The following is an 18,155-nucleotide window of genomic DNA, read 5'->3' on the forward strand; positions in this document are numbered from 1 at the left end:
ACGCTGAAGCATTTTCTTAGGGGAAGTAGAAATAGTGCATATCTAAGCCTCTTCTAATATTTCTTGATGAAAACCTCATGTGCTCTGTTTTTTAGGAACTGACGAGGGAAAGACGAACTGAAACGATGCAATTTTAGTATCGTTGAACTACTATTATATTATCCATTAATATTTTAAATTAATTTTTTTTTTCATTATTTTTTTATTTTTTAGTAATTTTTTTGTGTATTTTTGTTATTATTATTAGTTCATACGTTTTAAAATTTTGGTTTTAGTTACTTTAGTATATTAAGTAATAACTAAATGAAATTTTTAAACAAAAAAAAATATATAGTTAACATTTATTCGATTTTATGTAACAAGTTATTTTCAAGTAATGTAATTATGCCTGTCCCTCCAGGTACGCCACAGAAGTGTTATTTTAGCATCAGTGAAATTGTATCATAGTTTTTTTTTATATATAGTTTTCTATAATTTTTTATATATTTTTTAGATTTTAATTAAAGTTTTAGTAAAATTTTTGTGTTTTTGTACTATTAACTTTTTATATATAGTTTATATATATTTTTATTTCAGTTATAGTTTTTGTTATTTTAGTACATCAAGTTAAACTAAATGAAAATGAGAACTGATGGTTTGGTAGCTATCTGAAATAAAATATTTTATTTTAGTTGCATTTTATTTTAAGTAAGGGCATTTCTATGGTTTTAGTTTTAGTTAACTATAATAACCCTGCCCCAAAGATGAAAATACCCATCGCTACAACAGCAGCAAGATGTTTGTGTGATCTGATATCAAGGTTTATCAGAGGAAATCTGACTCTGAGGGCAGGAGGAAGTGACTATAAACAAATCACACATCAGATGGCCAATCTTGTGCTTTCACTTCTCAAAATTTCTCTCAGCATTTAAATATCAGCAGCAGCATTTTCCATTAAATCAGAGGTTACTTGAAAGTCTAGAAAAAGTGGTGAATATCTGACTTTTAATTGTCTAAATCATAGTTTACTGAGGGTACTAGTTTACATAATGTGAGGTTAGTCAAAATCAAGAGAATGGAAACATCAGAGGAAGGAGTGTGTCTGTTACATGTTTATAAGTCTGTGATGCTGTGTCTTTAATCCATGTTTATGTCTCAATTTGAATCTGTCCTAAATAATGTACAAAATTAGAATTATGTCCCTAAAATCATAGTAGTTATACTAAAATAACAACTTTTGGTACTTTTTTTTTTTTTTTTTTAAAGTATGCATGTTTTTGGGCTTATATTGCACGACACTTTGCACGTCTAAAAGGTAGCCTTTTTTTAAAAAGACATCTCGTCACAAACAAAATATGGGAAAAATAAAAATAAAAAAGTTTTGAGAGCAGTTTTTGAATGTATGAACATAAGTAATACAGAAAATTAATTTAGACACTAATGGCTACATGCAAACATAATAAATATGTCAGAGCTCAATCAACACTAAAAGAGAATCGATGCTGAATGAGAATTGATTTGTGTGTGTAAATCAGAACAGGACAGACAGATGTTGATAAAAATGTATTAAGGTTCTTTACAAAACACAAGGTCCTGTTTAGACCGTATTGAGAGATGTTGTGGGAAAAGAGAGGTCTGACACAGATATACAGTCTCTTAATATGAATCATTGACAGCATCTGGAACTGTAACAACAGTTTCTGGAAACACAAAAGTAATTCCTGCAGATGTCTGTGATCAGACATGTTTTAAGGCTGTATAAAAAGCCCTGCATGTCAACGTCCATGAGCACGATCAGTCCTGAGTTTAAAAGGGTCTCCTTCCTCTTCCTCTTCCACCACCTCTTCCTCTTCCTCCACCTCCGCCTCTTCCTCTTCCTCCGCCTCTTCCTCTTCCTCCCCTTTGAGAATGTAAGTGTCCAGCCGCCCGTCTGATCTTCCTCCTCTCCTCATGATGGTCACGTTCAGCCTGCTGTTGAAATCGCTGCTTCTCTGTCTGATGAAAGTACAATAATAACAATTAAATTAATGGCAAAGCCACAATGATCCACAACTTGTCAGGTTTGTTCCAAAAGGTTAAAAAATGACTTGGCTGCATCTCAGCAGCGTTGGGTTGTGACTAACTAAAAGCAGTGACACAGTAGACTTGCAGTAGCACAACAATAGCTCAGCTGTTTTAGAAATAGTGTGGCTTTCCCAGTGTAGTGGTCACACAACTCACTCAGCTGTAATCAAACGCGCTCATTCTCTCGCTTTCAAGAAGTACTGGGAAGCTTGATTTATTTTAGTGATTCATCAGCTTTCTTTAGTCATACTTTGGTTTTTTTGGACTGTTCATGGCAATAAACCAGTTAAAAAAAAAGGTCCTTGCATAGCATTTTACATTATTTACAGTGAAATACAGCTTTCCATCAGTATATATTTACTCCATTCTCTGTTTTGTTGGTTGTATATTGTAATTTATCTATTATATAAGTTTAATGAGTTCAACTTAACTAAAATGGATAGAAAATCAACCACTGCTTAAACTTATCAAAGATCTGGAACTACAAGTATGTATGTACTGTACATGTGGAAGAATTGACAATAAAGCAGTTGTTTTAATTCTTTACTATTACAACAACTTTTGTTTTAATTCTTTGCTCTACGGTGAATGTAGCAGCAAAACCACAGAATAGGTGGGTGTTTTCATGTGGATACCACATCTGGATGTTAAAATCCACTTTGAATTTGATCGAGTGATTTTTAATTTAATGCATCCTTGCTAAACAGTTGTATTAAATTTAAAAAAAAAAAAAAAAAAAAGTACTGACCCAAAACTTTAAACATTAATTGTGTCATACTTCCTTGAGATTAAAAGTGTCATAACTCATTGGGTAGATCATCACTGAACAATTACACAAGCTATTCAATAACTTCAGAAGACTTGGATTATAGCGCATGAGTCAGACGGACTACTTTAATTATAATTTTTCATTTATTTTTTAATGGTGCTTGAATGGCCAGTAATGAAAAAAGATGTGTGTAAAGATACTTCACACGTGTAAACAGCATGCGAGTAAACCTCTCCACTCTCCACTCTCTTCACTTGTGAGTAAACCTCTCCACTCATTTCACTTGTTCCCACACTCCTCGTACGACTGGGAGGGGTGGAGGTACTGGTCTCCTTATATCGAAAGATTGGAAATTTGATCTTCAACCACCACCTACAGGTCACGGTTCATTTGAATCACATGCTGTTACTGTAACCCACCCTGTTAAAATCCACTTTGTGGTCATTTATCGTCCCCCAGGTCAATTGGGAAACTTCTTGGAGGAGTTGGACGTGCTGCTATCAAACTATCCTGAAGATAGTACTCCTCTGGTACTGCTTGGTGACTTCAACATCCACCTACATAAACCCCAGGCTGCTGACTTCAACACTCTGCTCGCCTCATTTGATCTCAAGCGAGTCTCTACTACAGCGACTCACAAATCGGGCAAGCAACTGGACATCATCTACACGAGCTGTTGCTCAGTGGACAACACTTTAGTTACTCCACTGCACACCTCAGACAACTTCCTCATTACTGCTAATCTAGCACTTACTCCTGAAGCGGCACACGCTCCAACGCGGGTCACCTTTCGACGGAACCTACGCTCACTCTCTCCATCTCGCCTATCCTCTGTGGTTGCATCCTCACTTCCTTCACTCTCGCAGTTTTCAGCTCTGGACACGAACAGTGCTACGGACACTTTTTGTTCCACTCTGACCTCTTGCTTGTACAACTTTTGCCCACTGTCGTCTAGACCAGCACGCACCACCCCATCTGCCCCCTGGCTGTCCGATGTACTCCGTGAACATCGCTCTAAACTCAGGGCTGCAGAGAGGAAATGGCTTAAATCAAGAAACTCTACCGACCTCAGTGTGTATCAGTCTCTCCTCTCCTCCTTCTCTGCAGACGTCTTCACTGCTAAAACATCATACTACCACAACAAAATAAACAACTGTTGTGACGCTCAGACACTCTTCAAAACCTTCTCTTCTCTTCTTAATCCGCCTCCACCTCCTCCTCAATCGACTCTTACAGCTGATGACTTTGCAGTTTTCTTCACAAATAAGACAAGAACCATCAGTGACCAATTCTCCACACTGCAGACTGAGGATAACTCCACAAACGACTAATGCTCACTCGTTCTCCTCCTTCTCTCCACTCTCAGAGACGGACGTTTCCAAACTTATCCTGTCCAGTCATCCTACTACTTGCCCACTGGATCCGATCCCCACTCACCTCCTTCAAGCGATTTCTTCTTCAGTTATACCTTCACTTACTCACATTATCAACTCCTCTCTTCACTCTGGAACATTTCCCTCAGCATTTAAGCAGGCTCTGGTAAGCCCACTGCTGAAGAAACCATCTCTAAAATCCAGCACTTCTAGAAAACTACAGACCGGTATCCCTTCTTCCATTCATTGCAAAGACACTCGAACGAGCTGTGTTCAACCAGCTCTCTATGTTTCTTGTACAGAACAACCTCCTGGACAGCAACCAATCTGGCTTCAAAAGTGGCCACTCAACTGAGACTGCCCTGCTCTCGGTTACTGAAGCCCTGCGACTGGCAAGAGCAGCTTCAAAATCCTCAGTACTCATTTTGCTGGACCTGTCTGCTGCTTTTGACACTGTTAATCACCAGATTCTCCTATCCACCCTCAGAAAGATGGGCATCTCTGGAACCACACTCCAGTGGCTTAACTCCTACCTGTCTGATAGATCCTTCATGGTGTCTTGGAGGGGTGAAGATTCTAAGTCACAACAACTTGCTACTGGGGTTCCTCAAGGGTCTGTACTTGGACCGCTTCTCTTCTCCATCTACATGACGTCATTAGGATCTGTCATTCAGAAGCATGGCTTTTCCTATCACTGCTACGCTGATGACACTCAACTCTACTTCTCATTCCAACCAGACGACCCGACGGTAGTTGCTCGCATTTCAGCCTGTCTGAGTGACATTTCTAGCTGGATGAATGACCATCACCTTCAGCTCAACCTTACTAAGACTGAACTGCTGGTGGTTCCAGCTAACCCATCGTTTCATCACAACTACTCTACACAGCTGGGTTCGTCAACCATAACTCCTTCCAGGATTGCCAGAAAGCTAGGAGTTGTGATGGATCATCAGTTAAGCTTCACAGACCATATTGCTACAACGACCCGGTCCTGTAGATTTGCCTTATTCAACATTAGGAAGATTAGACCCTTCCTGTCAGAGCAATCTACCCAACTTCTTGTCCAAGCTCTTGTTCTCTCCAGACTGGACTATTGCAATGCTCTCCTGGCGGGCCTTCCTGCATGTACTATCAAGCCTCTACAACTGATCCAGAATGCAGCAGCGATGGTTTGTCTTCAATGAGCCGAAAACAGCCCATGTTACTCCTCTCCTCATCAGGTTACACTGGCTACCAGTAGCCGCTCGCATCAAATTCAAGGTACTGATGCTTTGCCTACAAAACGACCACTGGCACGGCGCCAACCTACCTAAACTCACTAGTTCAATCTTATGCACCCTCCAGAAGTTTGCGCTCTGCAAGTGAACGACGCCTTGTGTTGCCATCCCAAAGAGGTTCAAAATCACTCTCACATACTTTTTCCTGGACTGCTCCCAGCTGTAGGAATGACCTCCCGATCTCAATTCGAACAGCTGAGTCTTTACTCATTTTCAAAAAACATCTAAAGACTCATCTTTTTCGCCTGCACTTAACCAACTAATACTAGTACTTACCTTTTTTCTTTTCTATAATATTCCAAAAAAAAAAAAAAAAAAAAAACCCTGGCTACGTGTTCTGTACTAGACTAACTGAGACTTGTCATAGCACTTGTATACCGTTGTTGTTTTCTCGTTGATCTGATTGTTTCTACTGTTCTCATTTGTAAGTCGCTTTGGATAAAAGCGTCTGCTAAATGATTAAATGTAAATGTAAATGTAAACCGTTTTGGTTTTTCATTCCTTTAATGCATAGAAGGTCCACCATGTATATGTTTAGATTTTGGAAGGACCGGAAAAACCTCAAACTATCCAGGTACTAAAATAGACCATTTAAAACCCATCATAGCAGCTAAGTGATTTGGCTCGATGATGTGTATGACAGACAGGAGGAGTATGGGAATTAAATGGGCGTGCGAGTGGTCAAAGGACAGAAAACAACGGTGAGAATTCAGGGCATACAGAAGCCATTCTTCAGTCTTTGCTGTGAGTCAGCAGAAATCTGAGCTGGGAATAAGTCCGACCCAATTTTACCACACCATAACCTTCATTCAACCAAAGGGTGTGACGTGAAGACAGAGCAAGAGAGAGGAATCACTTTTCCCCAAGTGATGACTTTATTATAAATTGAATCTATCGATCTGTCCATCCATCACACACACATACAGGTGCATCTCAATAAATTAGAATGTTGTGGAAAAGTTTATTTCAGTAATTCAACTCAAATTTTGAAAACTCATGTATTAAATACATTCAATGCACACAGACTGAAGTAGTTTAAGTCTTTGGTTCTTTTAATTGTGATGATTTTGGCTCACATTTAACAAAAAACCACAACAAATTAGAATAAGGTGACATGCCAATCAGCTAATCAACTCAAAACAGCTGCAAAGGTTTCCTGAGCCTTCAAAATGGTCTCTCAGTTTGGTTCACTAGTCTACACAATCATGGGGCAGACTGCTGATCTGACAGTTGACCAGAAGACAATCATTCACACCCTTCACAAGGAGGGAAAGCCACAAACATTCATTGCCAAACAAGCTGGCTGTTCACAGAGTGCTGTATCCAAGCATGTTAACAGAAAGTTGAGTGGAAGGAAAAAGTGGAAGAAAAAGATGCACAACCAACCGAGAGAACCGCAGCCTTATGAGGATTGTCAAGCAAAATCGATTCAAGAATTTGAGTGAACTTCACAAGGAATGGACTGAGGCTGGGGTCAAGGCATCAAGAGCCACCACACACAGACGTGTCAAGGAGTTTGGCTACAAACTCACCAGACCTGAACCCCAGAGAGAATCTATGAGGTATTGTCAAGAGGAAAATGAGAAACAAGAGACCAAAAAATGCAGAGGAGCTGAAGGCCACTGTCAAAGAAACCTGGGCTTCCATACCACCTCAACAGTGCCACAAACTGATCACCTCCATGCCACGCCGCCGAATTGAGGCAGAGGATAAAAGAAACTCAGATACTTTGATCCTACCAAGTATTGAGTACATGTACAGTAAATGAACATACTTTCCAGAAGGCCAACAATTCACTAAAAATGTTTTTTGTATAGGTCTTGTAAGGATAAAAGAAACTCAGATACTTTGATCTCCTGAGAAACAGACAATACAAACATACACGGGCATCTTCAAGACACCCCACAGAGTGGAGGTGCAGGAGACCTCCTTCCCTTCTGGCCATTTGTTTCATTTTAAATCCCTTCACCCATGCTTCTTTCTACTCAATCTGCTCAAAACGATTACATGAAAATGTCAATGCAAGTGAACTAACACTCATGTCTGGTATCATTTGAAATGTCTCAGTGCAACCGGTACAATGGTCTCAATCTTACAAAAGTAGATTAGAAGATAATACAGATCCTAAGAGTTAAGAGATATTTTGCTTACTGTAATGGGAGTGCCCTTTCCCAGGGTTCTCCATGTAAATTAGGCTACCTTCTGTTCCCATTGAGTTGTAAACCACCCAGGTTTGGGACCTGAGCTAATGCAAATTCCAAGTGCTAGTTCCTGTTTCTATCGCGGGGGATGTTTTATCTTGGTTTTGTATTTAAAGGATTGCAGCAAAAGGATCAGGGCGATTCTGTAGCCAGAAAGCACACAGTGTGGTGTGTCTCTCTTCACTTCATACTATGTATTTTCTAAGGTCAGGTATGCATCTTTTATTTTAAGATTCATCTTTAAGAAATTGAAGTTTTGTATTGATATGATTTGATATGTTTGAATTGGGTATGTAATTGACAGAATACATATTTACCTGACTGATAATAAATTGTTACATTTGATTTTATTCTGTTTTAACTCTGTAATTATTGACTCTAGTAGAATACATTGTATCCTTGTTAGCGACATGAGCACCCGAATGAACGAGTATAATAATATTAAAGAATAAATAGAATAATCAAATGTGAGAATAATAATAATTAGAGACAGACAAACAACCAATCTGCCTTTCAACCTAAATTCGAGGTCATACTAAAATGGAGTCAGATTAGATCATTAAATGGAGCCAGATTTGAATTTAACCTAAATTTAATATCTATACACGCTGTAAAGACCAAACACTCAGGAATCCTTCAGGACCGAGTGTGTGGACCTTACAAAGTATTCTACCTTACCAGTTTGTTTTTAGTTTTTTTTGTTAAATGTGAGCCAAAATCATCACAATTAAAAGAACCAAAGACTTAAACTACTTCAGTCTGTGTGCACTGAATTTATTTAAATTAAAATTAAATTAAATTAAATTAAATTTATGCATTTAGCAGACGCTTTTATCCAAAGCGACTTACAGTGCATTCAGGCTATCAATTTTTTTATCAATTTTAATCAATTTTATTTAATACATGAGTTTCACAATTTGAGTTGAATTACTGAAATAAATGAACTTTTCCACGACATTCTAATTTATTGAGATGCACCTGTACAGTTGTATCAAAATGATTCAACCCCCTTGACCTGTAAGACATTTTGTGGCAGAGAACAAAATTTTATGAAAACAATTCAACAAAGGCATCAGTGAACTATCAGATAAAGTTTCTTAATTCACATTCGAGTGATTCTGAGAATGTGACATTGATGAATAATGATTGGCTCCAAACATTCATGTTCAAAATTATTCAACCCCCAAAAGCTCAATCATGTGTGGAATCTTTAATTCTTTAAAACCACCAATAAACTGGTGCTCAGAAGCTTCTGTCACCTCTCTACTGCAGTCTCGGCTCATTCCTCGCCTGATCATTGTCAATTTTTGGTTTTCACATTGCCACTGCTTTCTTCAAATTCAACCAAATATTTTCAATGAGAGTTAAATCTGGAGACTGAACAGGCCACTCAAGAACTTCCTCTGACTGATTCCTGAACCAAGCAGAAGTAGATTTGGATGCATACTCTGTCCTGCAGAAAAGTCCATTGATCATCAGCTACCGTCTTTGCACCAAAGGCATCACAATTTGTGCCAAAATGGCCTGATACTTCAACGAATCCATGATTTCCACTTCGTGCAACAGTAAAACACCCCCCTAACAGGACTGGTCCACCTCAATGTTTGAGTTGGAGTTCTTCTGCTTAAAAGCTTTGCCTTTTTTTGCACCAGACACACTGCAGATCCATGGGTCCAAAAGTTCCAGTTTGGTCAATATTTAAATCATTTAACAACACATTCGCATTTTCACAGTTTGATGTCACTTAATGGTCACATCGACATACAGGTAAACAAATTAAATATTAATATTTTTAGTGTTGAAGTGTTTAAAATAATGTATTTTTTACTTTTTTATGATTTAATTATATATTAACTTTATCAACTCTCAAACCCAATGCAGTTCTTACATTAAGCCCAGTTTGAGAAACCCTGGTTTTTAATGCATTTTATGATGTTGATGTTTAAAAAAAAAAAAAAAAAAAAAAAAAGGGAATATATGTTCTTTCTCTTTGCTTTTTTATATCAATATGGTAGAAGTAGTAGCAGTAGTCAGAATACATTACCTAAAACAAGTAACCTACATTACAGTTTTCATCATGTCATCAGTAATGGACTACAATTTGTAAGTAATCTACCCAACTCTGTATATATTTCTAGGTTTACATCATCACAACTGCATGGTCATTATCATCTGACCAGCTGCAGTAACTAATAAACACCCAGTGAAAATAACGAAACAGGATAGTTCAGGATAGTTCATGCTTACCTTCTTGAGAGTGAAAGTGAGCTGTTTGCTTCCGACTGCTGTGTCATTGAGGTTTAACCTCCCTGAGCTCTCCTCCCGCTGCAGTCGCTCCTCCAGAGACGTCCTGTGAGAGGTCAAACAGTGTTACACTCAAGTGTAAATGCACAGTGATCGAGGAAGAGAATAAGCAACAAATATCCAATGACTCAAATAATACTCTATTTTGTTAAAGTCAACATGAAAAGAATGCTTGCAAATTTTTTCACTTCTGCAAATTTTCAACAAGAGTGAAAAAAAAGAAAGAAGGGAGGATGTGGAAGAACTACTCGCCTCATAAAACACCACCAGCATACACTTTTGAGGTATCATATTTTATACATCAGGCTTTTTTTGATAAATTATGGCTCATTTAGTCTGATATAGTGAGAATATGGAGGAAACAACAGTTTAATTTTAATAAGAGACCCAAACTGAGCAGAAATATGCAACTTGGTGCAGATGCTGATATTTATGTGACCAAAAAGCAAGATGAAATTCTGATGCTTGTAATGTAATATGTCTTAGTAAGATGATATTTAGATGCTTAATTTGAAGATCAAAACATATAATGCAATGCAACACAATGTTTGAGAGCTTAACAAACAAACATTCCTCAAAAGCCTGATGATCAGATTTGACACTGAAATGATGTCAAGTCGGAAAAATTATTACTTTGTAATTAATGAATGCGAAGGCAAACAATTTTTTGCTTTTGTGATAATGTGCACTCATGAATCGTTCACAATAAAACCATGAACATGCATCAGTCAATTCTGATTTCATGTTGACTTTGACCTGGCAAAACCCAGCTAGGTTAAGTGTAAATGATTAACGGTGTAAAACCTCAAATCTGAGAGCATTTTAAGAACTCATTAGGAGTTCAGGAAGACATGCTCGCTATATTTGGCACATTACATGAGAGTCAACCCTGAGTCAACATGTGTTACCCGTCAATAAACCACACACTGCAAGTCAAACAAGGCTAAGATAGGACAGCCTACATTTCTACATTTTCTTTAACTGTCACTGTCATAAACATGCTGCATTTCTCATCACACGCCTTTCCAGTAAAAAAAAAACAATTTAGTGAATTAGCTGCAAAAATGATTCTTTATAAACAATTTTTCACAGCTTTGTCACATGAATGCAATGAAGACATCAAGACATTGTTATCCACATTTAACAGTTAACTTGAGGTCACATTTCCTATTGTTCAGCAATTTTTTATGTGCAAAATCCAGTTATTTCAATAGGGATCCACACAACCAGGAATTATGGGTTGAGTTTGTTTTTAAAGGTAATCATACAAACTAGATCCCTAATCATTTCAGTAGCACAGGGCTGAACGCTTTGTGAATTTGTGTAATGCAGCTTTAGGCACAGATGAATCCTTCTATGTGAGCAATCAATCACTTGCATGTGCCACACGAACAAAAAATAGACTGTGCATTAGACACTGCTGAGGATTTAAGCTCAAAGTAAACTTGATCCCATAACAGGGTTTCTGTAGGTTTTATAATGATAAACCTAAAGCTTTTAGACCAAGTAAATCAAATGGAAGGGAACACAATACATTTCTATGTTCTCTAAATGTACATGCATAGGCACACAAAGAGTTCTGAAGTTCAGATTTTTGTATTCGCTACGGTGCATCAAACCACCGAAGACGTTATACATTTTGTGTATTCTTCAAAAGTACTGTTCCATTTAAAGCTATTTTTGTTATATTATAAAATACTAACTTGTGATAATAATTCAGTAATAGCGAGAAAATAATTTTAATGGAACTATTTTAAACCTTTAAATTAAAAAAAACACACATACATATATATATATATATATATATATATATATAAAAAAAAAACCAAACAAACAAAAAAAACCATGCTTTTTTGGTATTGTCATACTTAATACACCATGCTTTTATTGCCCGTATAGTGATATAATGAAAATATGGAGGGGAAAAAAACCCAGCTCAATTTTACTGAGCAAAAATAGCAATTTGGTGCACTTATTATTTATGTGACCAAAAATGTAAATTAATGTGATTTTTTATAACAGTACAACTACAATGATAGCGAGATGAACAAAACACAGTTGTAGCATTATTTGATACATTTCTAATGATTTTGATCATGTTGTAGAGATTTTTTTACAATTTTGCTCAAGTTGATAATTTAGGAGTCCTTATACGTTAATGTATTAAATATGATATAGGGTTCACGACTGTTAGTGGTTTTATAGCGTTAAGAGAACAGCAATTTTCTCTTTTCATTTCTTTCATCCGAGCATCAACTGATTTCCATGATTTCTCCAAATGAAAAAAAAAAAAAAAAAAAAAAATCACGTATAAGCTCGCACTGTGTACGCCCAGCCTAACAGATCTCCATTAATTCTTACAAAAAAAAAAAAAAAAAAAAACACAGCAGTTTATTTCCAATCACTAGAATATGGAGATAACGGTAACTTTTGTGCATGTTTTCCAGTGCAAGTGAATAAAGATAGTCAAATATACATTGACTTGAGATGCAAAATGACTTTCTGAGAAATTGATCAAAATGAAGTGAGATTATGATTAAAACAAAAAATCTTATTTCTGGAAAAACAATAACAAATCTGCCAATGTGCTCAGAAAAATCAACTTAATTTATAGAGAAAACAAGTTTTCTACATTTTCTTTTTTTTTTCTTGTAAGTCTTCATGTAAATTTATCTCGACTTAAAAAAAAAAAAAAAAAAAATATTAGTTAAAAAAAAAAAAAAAAAAAAAAAGATTAATTTTTTTTGCAGTGCATGCAACATTCAATGCCATAACGTCATAATTTTCTGCTCCAATTTAAGACTTTAAATTGTGGAAAGGTGAATCAAGCCTTTTAAGACCTTTTAATAAGTGATTTTAAAATGATCTATGAGAAGAGTGACTTACTTCTGCATCTTCTGCTTGCGGGCCACGTCACCGAAGCTACGAAACTCCTCTCCTGCTTTGATCTGGTAGAATCTGGGCTGGCTGTGTCTCTGAGGCTCCTGCTGGCGGTTCCTGACTGGATCGGAGCTCTGTAAGCTGGTTTCACGGTCCTGCTGCCTTCTCTCCTTCCTCTGGTTGAAACTGCGCTCCCGCTCCTCCGCCCGTATGAGACGCCGCTGCTCCCTCACTTCCTCCACCCAGCTCTTATCATCATCATCAGAGCTCTCCTCTTCCTCTGAGCTGCCACGGCCTTCCACCTCCTCCTCTTCCTCATCCTGCTGCTCAGATCAAGCCAGTTTGACAGAAATCTCAGTGTGCCATTGTGGAGGAAATTATATTTTCTGTATTATTTGCTTCACTGTACTAAAGAGCGAGCTGAGAGATAACAGGAAATCTATTTAATGTGTATGTGCAAGAGACAGGAAACGTTATTTTAGCTCCTTAGACGTCCAAAACATTGCAAAAGTGCATCTGGAGGACACAGTTAGGCAGCTTAAATGGACATCTGTGTTGAATATGCATTATGATTGGATGAGATCGAAGCATCTGGATTTGATGAAGGTATAAATGTTGAGTTTGGGTGTTTCCTCTTTGTTGCAATCTACAGCCAACCCTGAATGACTGAATGAATGTAGACCTTGTCCTGCAGGAAATAAATCTTCAAGAGACTTTTGTCTCATTCCTTTAATTGAAAGGGAAAATTGCCAGGACAGTCATCTACATGCTGCACTAACTGTCACCAAAGTTTGTTTGTTTCTTTTTTTTTTTATTATTATTTCCGCAATCAGAAGACTCTTTAGCTCCGTTCACAAACCCTTGCCATCTACAGCGCTATTTTATAATCAGTGAAATATTACTACAGATTTGATTCATATTTCTGAATTAGTAAAATTTTATTAGGATCCAAGTTAATTTACTTTTGACTATAATCAAAGTATTTTCTTAACTAAAACTGCTAACTAAAACTTTGAGTGGGATTACATAGTAATAATAATAACAATAACAATAATCTTTTTTATTATTATTATTGTTATTTATAAGACAGAAATATTTTACAACTGTATTACAAGTGCATTGTATTTAAAAATAAATAATTAAATAAATAAAAAATATCAATTAGATCAGTGGTTCCCAAATTTTTTTTCCAGGGGACCCATATTTTAACATTCATTTTTAAATGACCCATGTGAAAAAAAAAGTTACGTTTGTAATAAATGCAACAACAGAAGTAACATTAAAATAAAGAGATTAACAACGAAGCTGGATTTTAAATGAACAAAAAATGTTGGGTGACTACAATAACATTATCTACTACGTATTACATATTAAAATAAAGTTTTTAACAACAACAACAAAAAATTTATTTACGTGTGTTTTATTTTTTTTTCAAAACCTTCAAAAATATGGTTTTAATTATATTTTATACATTTTGTGTATTCTTCAAAACTACTGTTATGTTTAAAATAACAGATACTAACTTGTTATAAGCCATGTAAAGCGTGAAATAATTCAGTATTAGTCAGAAAATCATTTTAATGGAACTTTTTAAACCTTTAAATAAAATATAAAAGACAAAAAAATAAAAAAAGTATCACATTAAAATAAAGTTTTAACAAAACAAACAAACAAAAAATTAACAATATTTCTGTGCTTTTTTTTTTTTCCAAATCCTGCTAAATAAAAACTAGAAATGCTGCACTGTCAGCTAGCTTAAAAAATTAAAAGTTTCTTTTATATCTGATTTCAGTTTACATGTATTTTATTTCACGAAATGAAGGTTTGTTTATGGTTTTAGTTTGAATCATTCTAATAACCCTGCTCTACAAAGGCACCTGAAACAGCCTGAATGAGAAAGTTTAGACAGTCTGAGGTGAATGATCTGCATGTTTGATGTTTCACATGAGAAGAGACTGCTGGAGAAACACCAGCGTTTGCTTCAGCACAAGCTCAGCGACTGATTGTCACGGTTATTGTAATCATTTTGTCCACCGTATGAACATTTTCATATATTACCCATATAATTTGTTATAAAGACATTGATTTCATTCACTAATTAAGTTCTAGACATTAATAATCCCCATTATATTACAATGGAAATAATCATGCAGCTCTACTTTACTATGCACTAAATAATTATGTTGCATCACTTATCATGAGGTATTTGCGGATTATTATTATTTAAACAATTATTACTTAAATAATCGTTCAAAATGCTGGGTAGGTTGCAGTCCTAATTTTAATTTGACAACTCAGTACTTAAAAATGCTTATAATAGTCATCTTTCATTAAATTATAATTCCACTGTGATTGTCTTGCAGGATAATTTGCCTAAAATGATCTTATATGGCAGCATTATTATGATGCCTACCTTTTGAGACAGATTTTGTGTTGCCTTAAATGGGATCATCGGGTTAGAAACGGCTGTAAAAAGTGCAAAGTGCTGAATTAAAGTGCAGTGGTGGTGTACCTGCTCCTCTTGCTGAACAAGCTGGCTGAGTTTCTGCCTCCTCTTTTCTCCCACTTTAGACACGATGGGGTTGAGCAGCCGAAACTCCTCGCTTCGCTCGTCCACCTGGTAATCAGGGTTCTCGAACATCACCTTGAACCGGTCGTCCGACAGGAGATTGTCCACGACCTTGAGAGGAAAACAGAATGAGACAAGACGCGAGAGAGACAACAGAATTAAAAGGCTTGTCTGAAATATTTCTGCAGTCCATCCATGTGGAAGTGTGTGAGAGAAACATTGCCCACATTGCCCTTTTTCTTCTTCTTCCTGGTTGGAAGCTCACTTTCCTCCATGAGTTTCATGGCCAGCTCCTTATTGACCTTGGGCAGCTTCTGTTAGAGACAACAATACAGAGAATGACGAGTCAGAGCACTGATGAGAACATTAGAAACTTACTAAGGCTTGTGAATATTGTACTGGTTTAAAGATGAACGGCGTGGTTTGTCTCATGCACACATACTGAAGCGTCTTACTATATGAACACATGAGCTGCTCTGAGAAAAACTATCATCAGATACACACAGAAACTCAACATTACTACTGCAAAGAATGAACCACTCTTCCACCATTCATTATTAACAACCTCCAGAAGAAAAAAATAAAAAATAAATAATTCATGTTTTATGAATTCATGTGATTACCACTCTCTTTGAAAACATACAACAAGCATTTTAACAAACTAGTAAATTAATTACATTTAATATAATTAATTAATTAAATTTATTAATTTTATGATTTTAATTGATTACTAAAAATTAATTAAACTATAAAAATAGAATGAAATGGAAAACACGGAGTCTGGGAAATAAAGTATTGTTAACTTGTGTAAGTTTCATAATTTTAATAAACTACATATGCTTTTTGATAACTAAAATTACTAAATTATTAAATAGAATCCAGAAAAATTAAACTGGAAAAATAAAAAAATTAAACAGATTTCATTGGGACCCAACACAACACTGGCTAACTAAACCGTTCTGAAAAAATAATGTATGAAATTTGTATTTTCACTATAGAAAACGTGTGAGTTTTTGTAAAACGTTTTTGTCGTGTTCATTTGCCAGGTTTAGCACACTCTCTCTCACACACACACACACACACACACACACACTACCTTGAGCTGCACTCTCTGGGTTCGCGACTCCTCGATCTTCTGCCGGATTCTGTCCTTACGGTACTCTTCATAAGCGAATGGGTTCGCCATGGTCTTCACCTACGCCAGCGCACAGGAATTAAACACCAGTCCTCATTTACAAACCAAAACTGTTCAAACAAACAGAAGACCGAGATCTGCACCTTGTGGTAGAGCCTGATGTCCATGAAGAAGCCGTGCATGTAGGCCCTGAGCAGAGGCGAGCCAATCAGATGCGTCAGACCTTACAGGAGGAAAAAAAAACAAGCAACATGTCAGGAAATGCAACAAAAGTTCAAGAATCACAAAGAACAACACAGTTAGCACAAACAGTATTAGCTGCTCAGTTGGTGAAGCTGTTAATTAAAGATATTTTAGAGAATGTGAATTACACTCCACAGTATGGAGAAAATAATAATACTATGGAAGTCAGTAATTATCAACAACTGTTTGGTTACCAACATTCTTCAAAATCTTATTTTTTTGCTTTTAACAGAAGAAAGAAACTCGTAATGGTTTGGAACAAATTAATGGTGAGAAAATTATGATAATTTTAAATTTTTGGATGCACTATCCCTTTAAACCAGATTTAATGCACAATTGTCATTTCATAATGTATTAATGGTTATATATTACTGTTAATTATAAAAAGGTAGTTAATGTGTATACAGAAACATTAAAGTGACAGTTCAGCCAAAAGATGAACAACACAGAATTTCCGTTTTCTTCGAAACACAAATGACGATATTTTTTAATATTCTCTCATTATTTTTGTCCAAAGTCCACGTAACCAACATTTTTAAGCTTGAAACATTTTGTAAAAGTAACTGAGTGGTTTAATCCAAGTCTTCTGAAGAGACACCATCGCTTCACATGATGAACAGATTTAATATTTTATTCACAAACACTGATCAGCGGAGGTTCACAGAGCTTAGCAAATATGGTGAATGGATCAACTGTACTTGCTTGACACGGGAAAAACAAATGTGTGCTTTATGTTAAGGCTGCAGAGTTAATTAATTAATTTCTAATCGCGATTACAATTACGTAATCGTTCTAAGCGGCAATTAATCATTCAAAGTCCACTTATTTTATCCTGTGTGCTTAAGATGTGTTTTTTTCTTTCTACATGTTATCTTGAGGATTTTTCCCATTATTTTAATTCTAGTTTTAGTTTAACATTAAAATACAATTAATACTTTTTTATAATTTAAAGAAGAAACCAATCCGATGTATAGTTGACATTTGAGGCTCAATATTATAGAAAAGCACTAAAAGTTTTTCAGTTAGAGTGTTTACAGCTTGTTTATTTTCATATAAAAATATCAAACAATGGTATAAACATCATTCAGTGGAAATTGTGATAATCGTAATTAATAATCAAAATTACAATTTCAAGGGAATAACCGACAATTATGATTTTTGTCATAATCGTGCAGCCCTCCTTTACGTATGTGTATTCATCAATGTTATATGCACATAAATTAAAAACTGTTGTTCATCATATAAAGCTATTGTGCAATCAACTTCCAATGGATGAACAAAAATGATAAGAAAATGTTAAAAATGTAGAAAAAAAGTCAGTCTTATGGGTTTGGAACGAGATGAAAGAGATGGAGAGAAAA

At 35.9% G+C, this 18,155-nt stretch overlaps 1 protein-coding gene across 2 annotated transcripts in view; it reads right to left on the reverse strand.

Annotated features, from left to right (window-relative positions):
* Positions 1-1,529: 1,529 nt before the first annotated feature.
* nol10 (nucleolar protein 10) overlaps positions 1,530-18,155 on the reverse strand; it is a 30,857-nt gene continuing 14,231 nt past the window's right edge. For both annotated transcript variants that reach the window (XM_042774480.1, XM_042774479.1), the window contains exons 14-20: positions 16,695-16,774; positions 16,513-16,611; positions 15,644-15,730; positions 15,360-15,527; positions 12,854-13,170; positions 9,911-10,013; positions 1,530-1,974 (exon numbers count right to left, since the gene is read on the reverse strand). In XM_042774480.1, coding sequence (XP_042630414.1) covers positions 1,786-1,974; positions 9,911-10,013; positions 12,854-13,170; positions 15,360-15,527; positions 15,644-15,730; positions 16,513-16,611; positions 16,695-16,774 — 1,043 coding nt within the window. In that variant the 3' untranslated portion in view covers positions 1,530-1,785. The remainder of the gene's footprint in view (positions 1,975-9,910; positions 10,014-12,853; positions 13,171-15,359; positions 15,528-15,643; positions 15,731-16,512; positions 16,612-16,694; positions 16,775-18,155) is intronic.

The sequence above is a fragment of the Cyprinus carpio genome, chromosome A17 (genome assembly GCF_018340385.1).
Source record: "Cyprinus carpio isolate SPL01 chromosome A17, ASM1834038v1, whole genome shotgun sequence".
In the NCBI taxonomy this organism is placed as follows: Eukaryota; Metazoa; Chordata; class Actinopteri; order Cypriniformes; family Cyprinidae; genus Cyprinus; species Cyprinus carpio.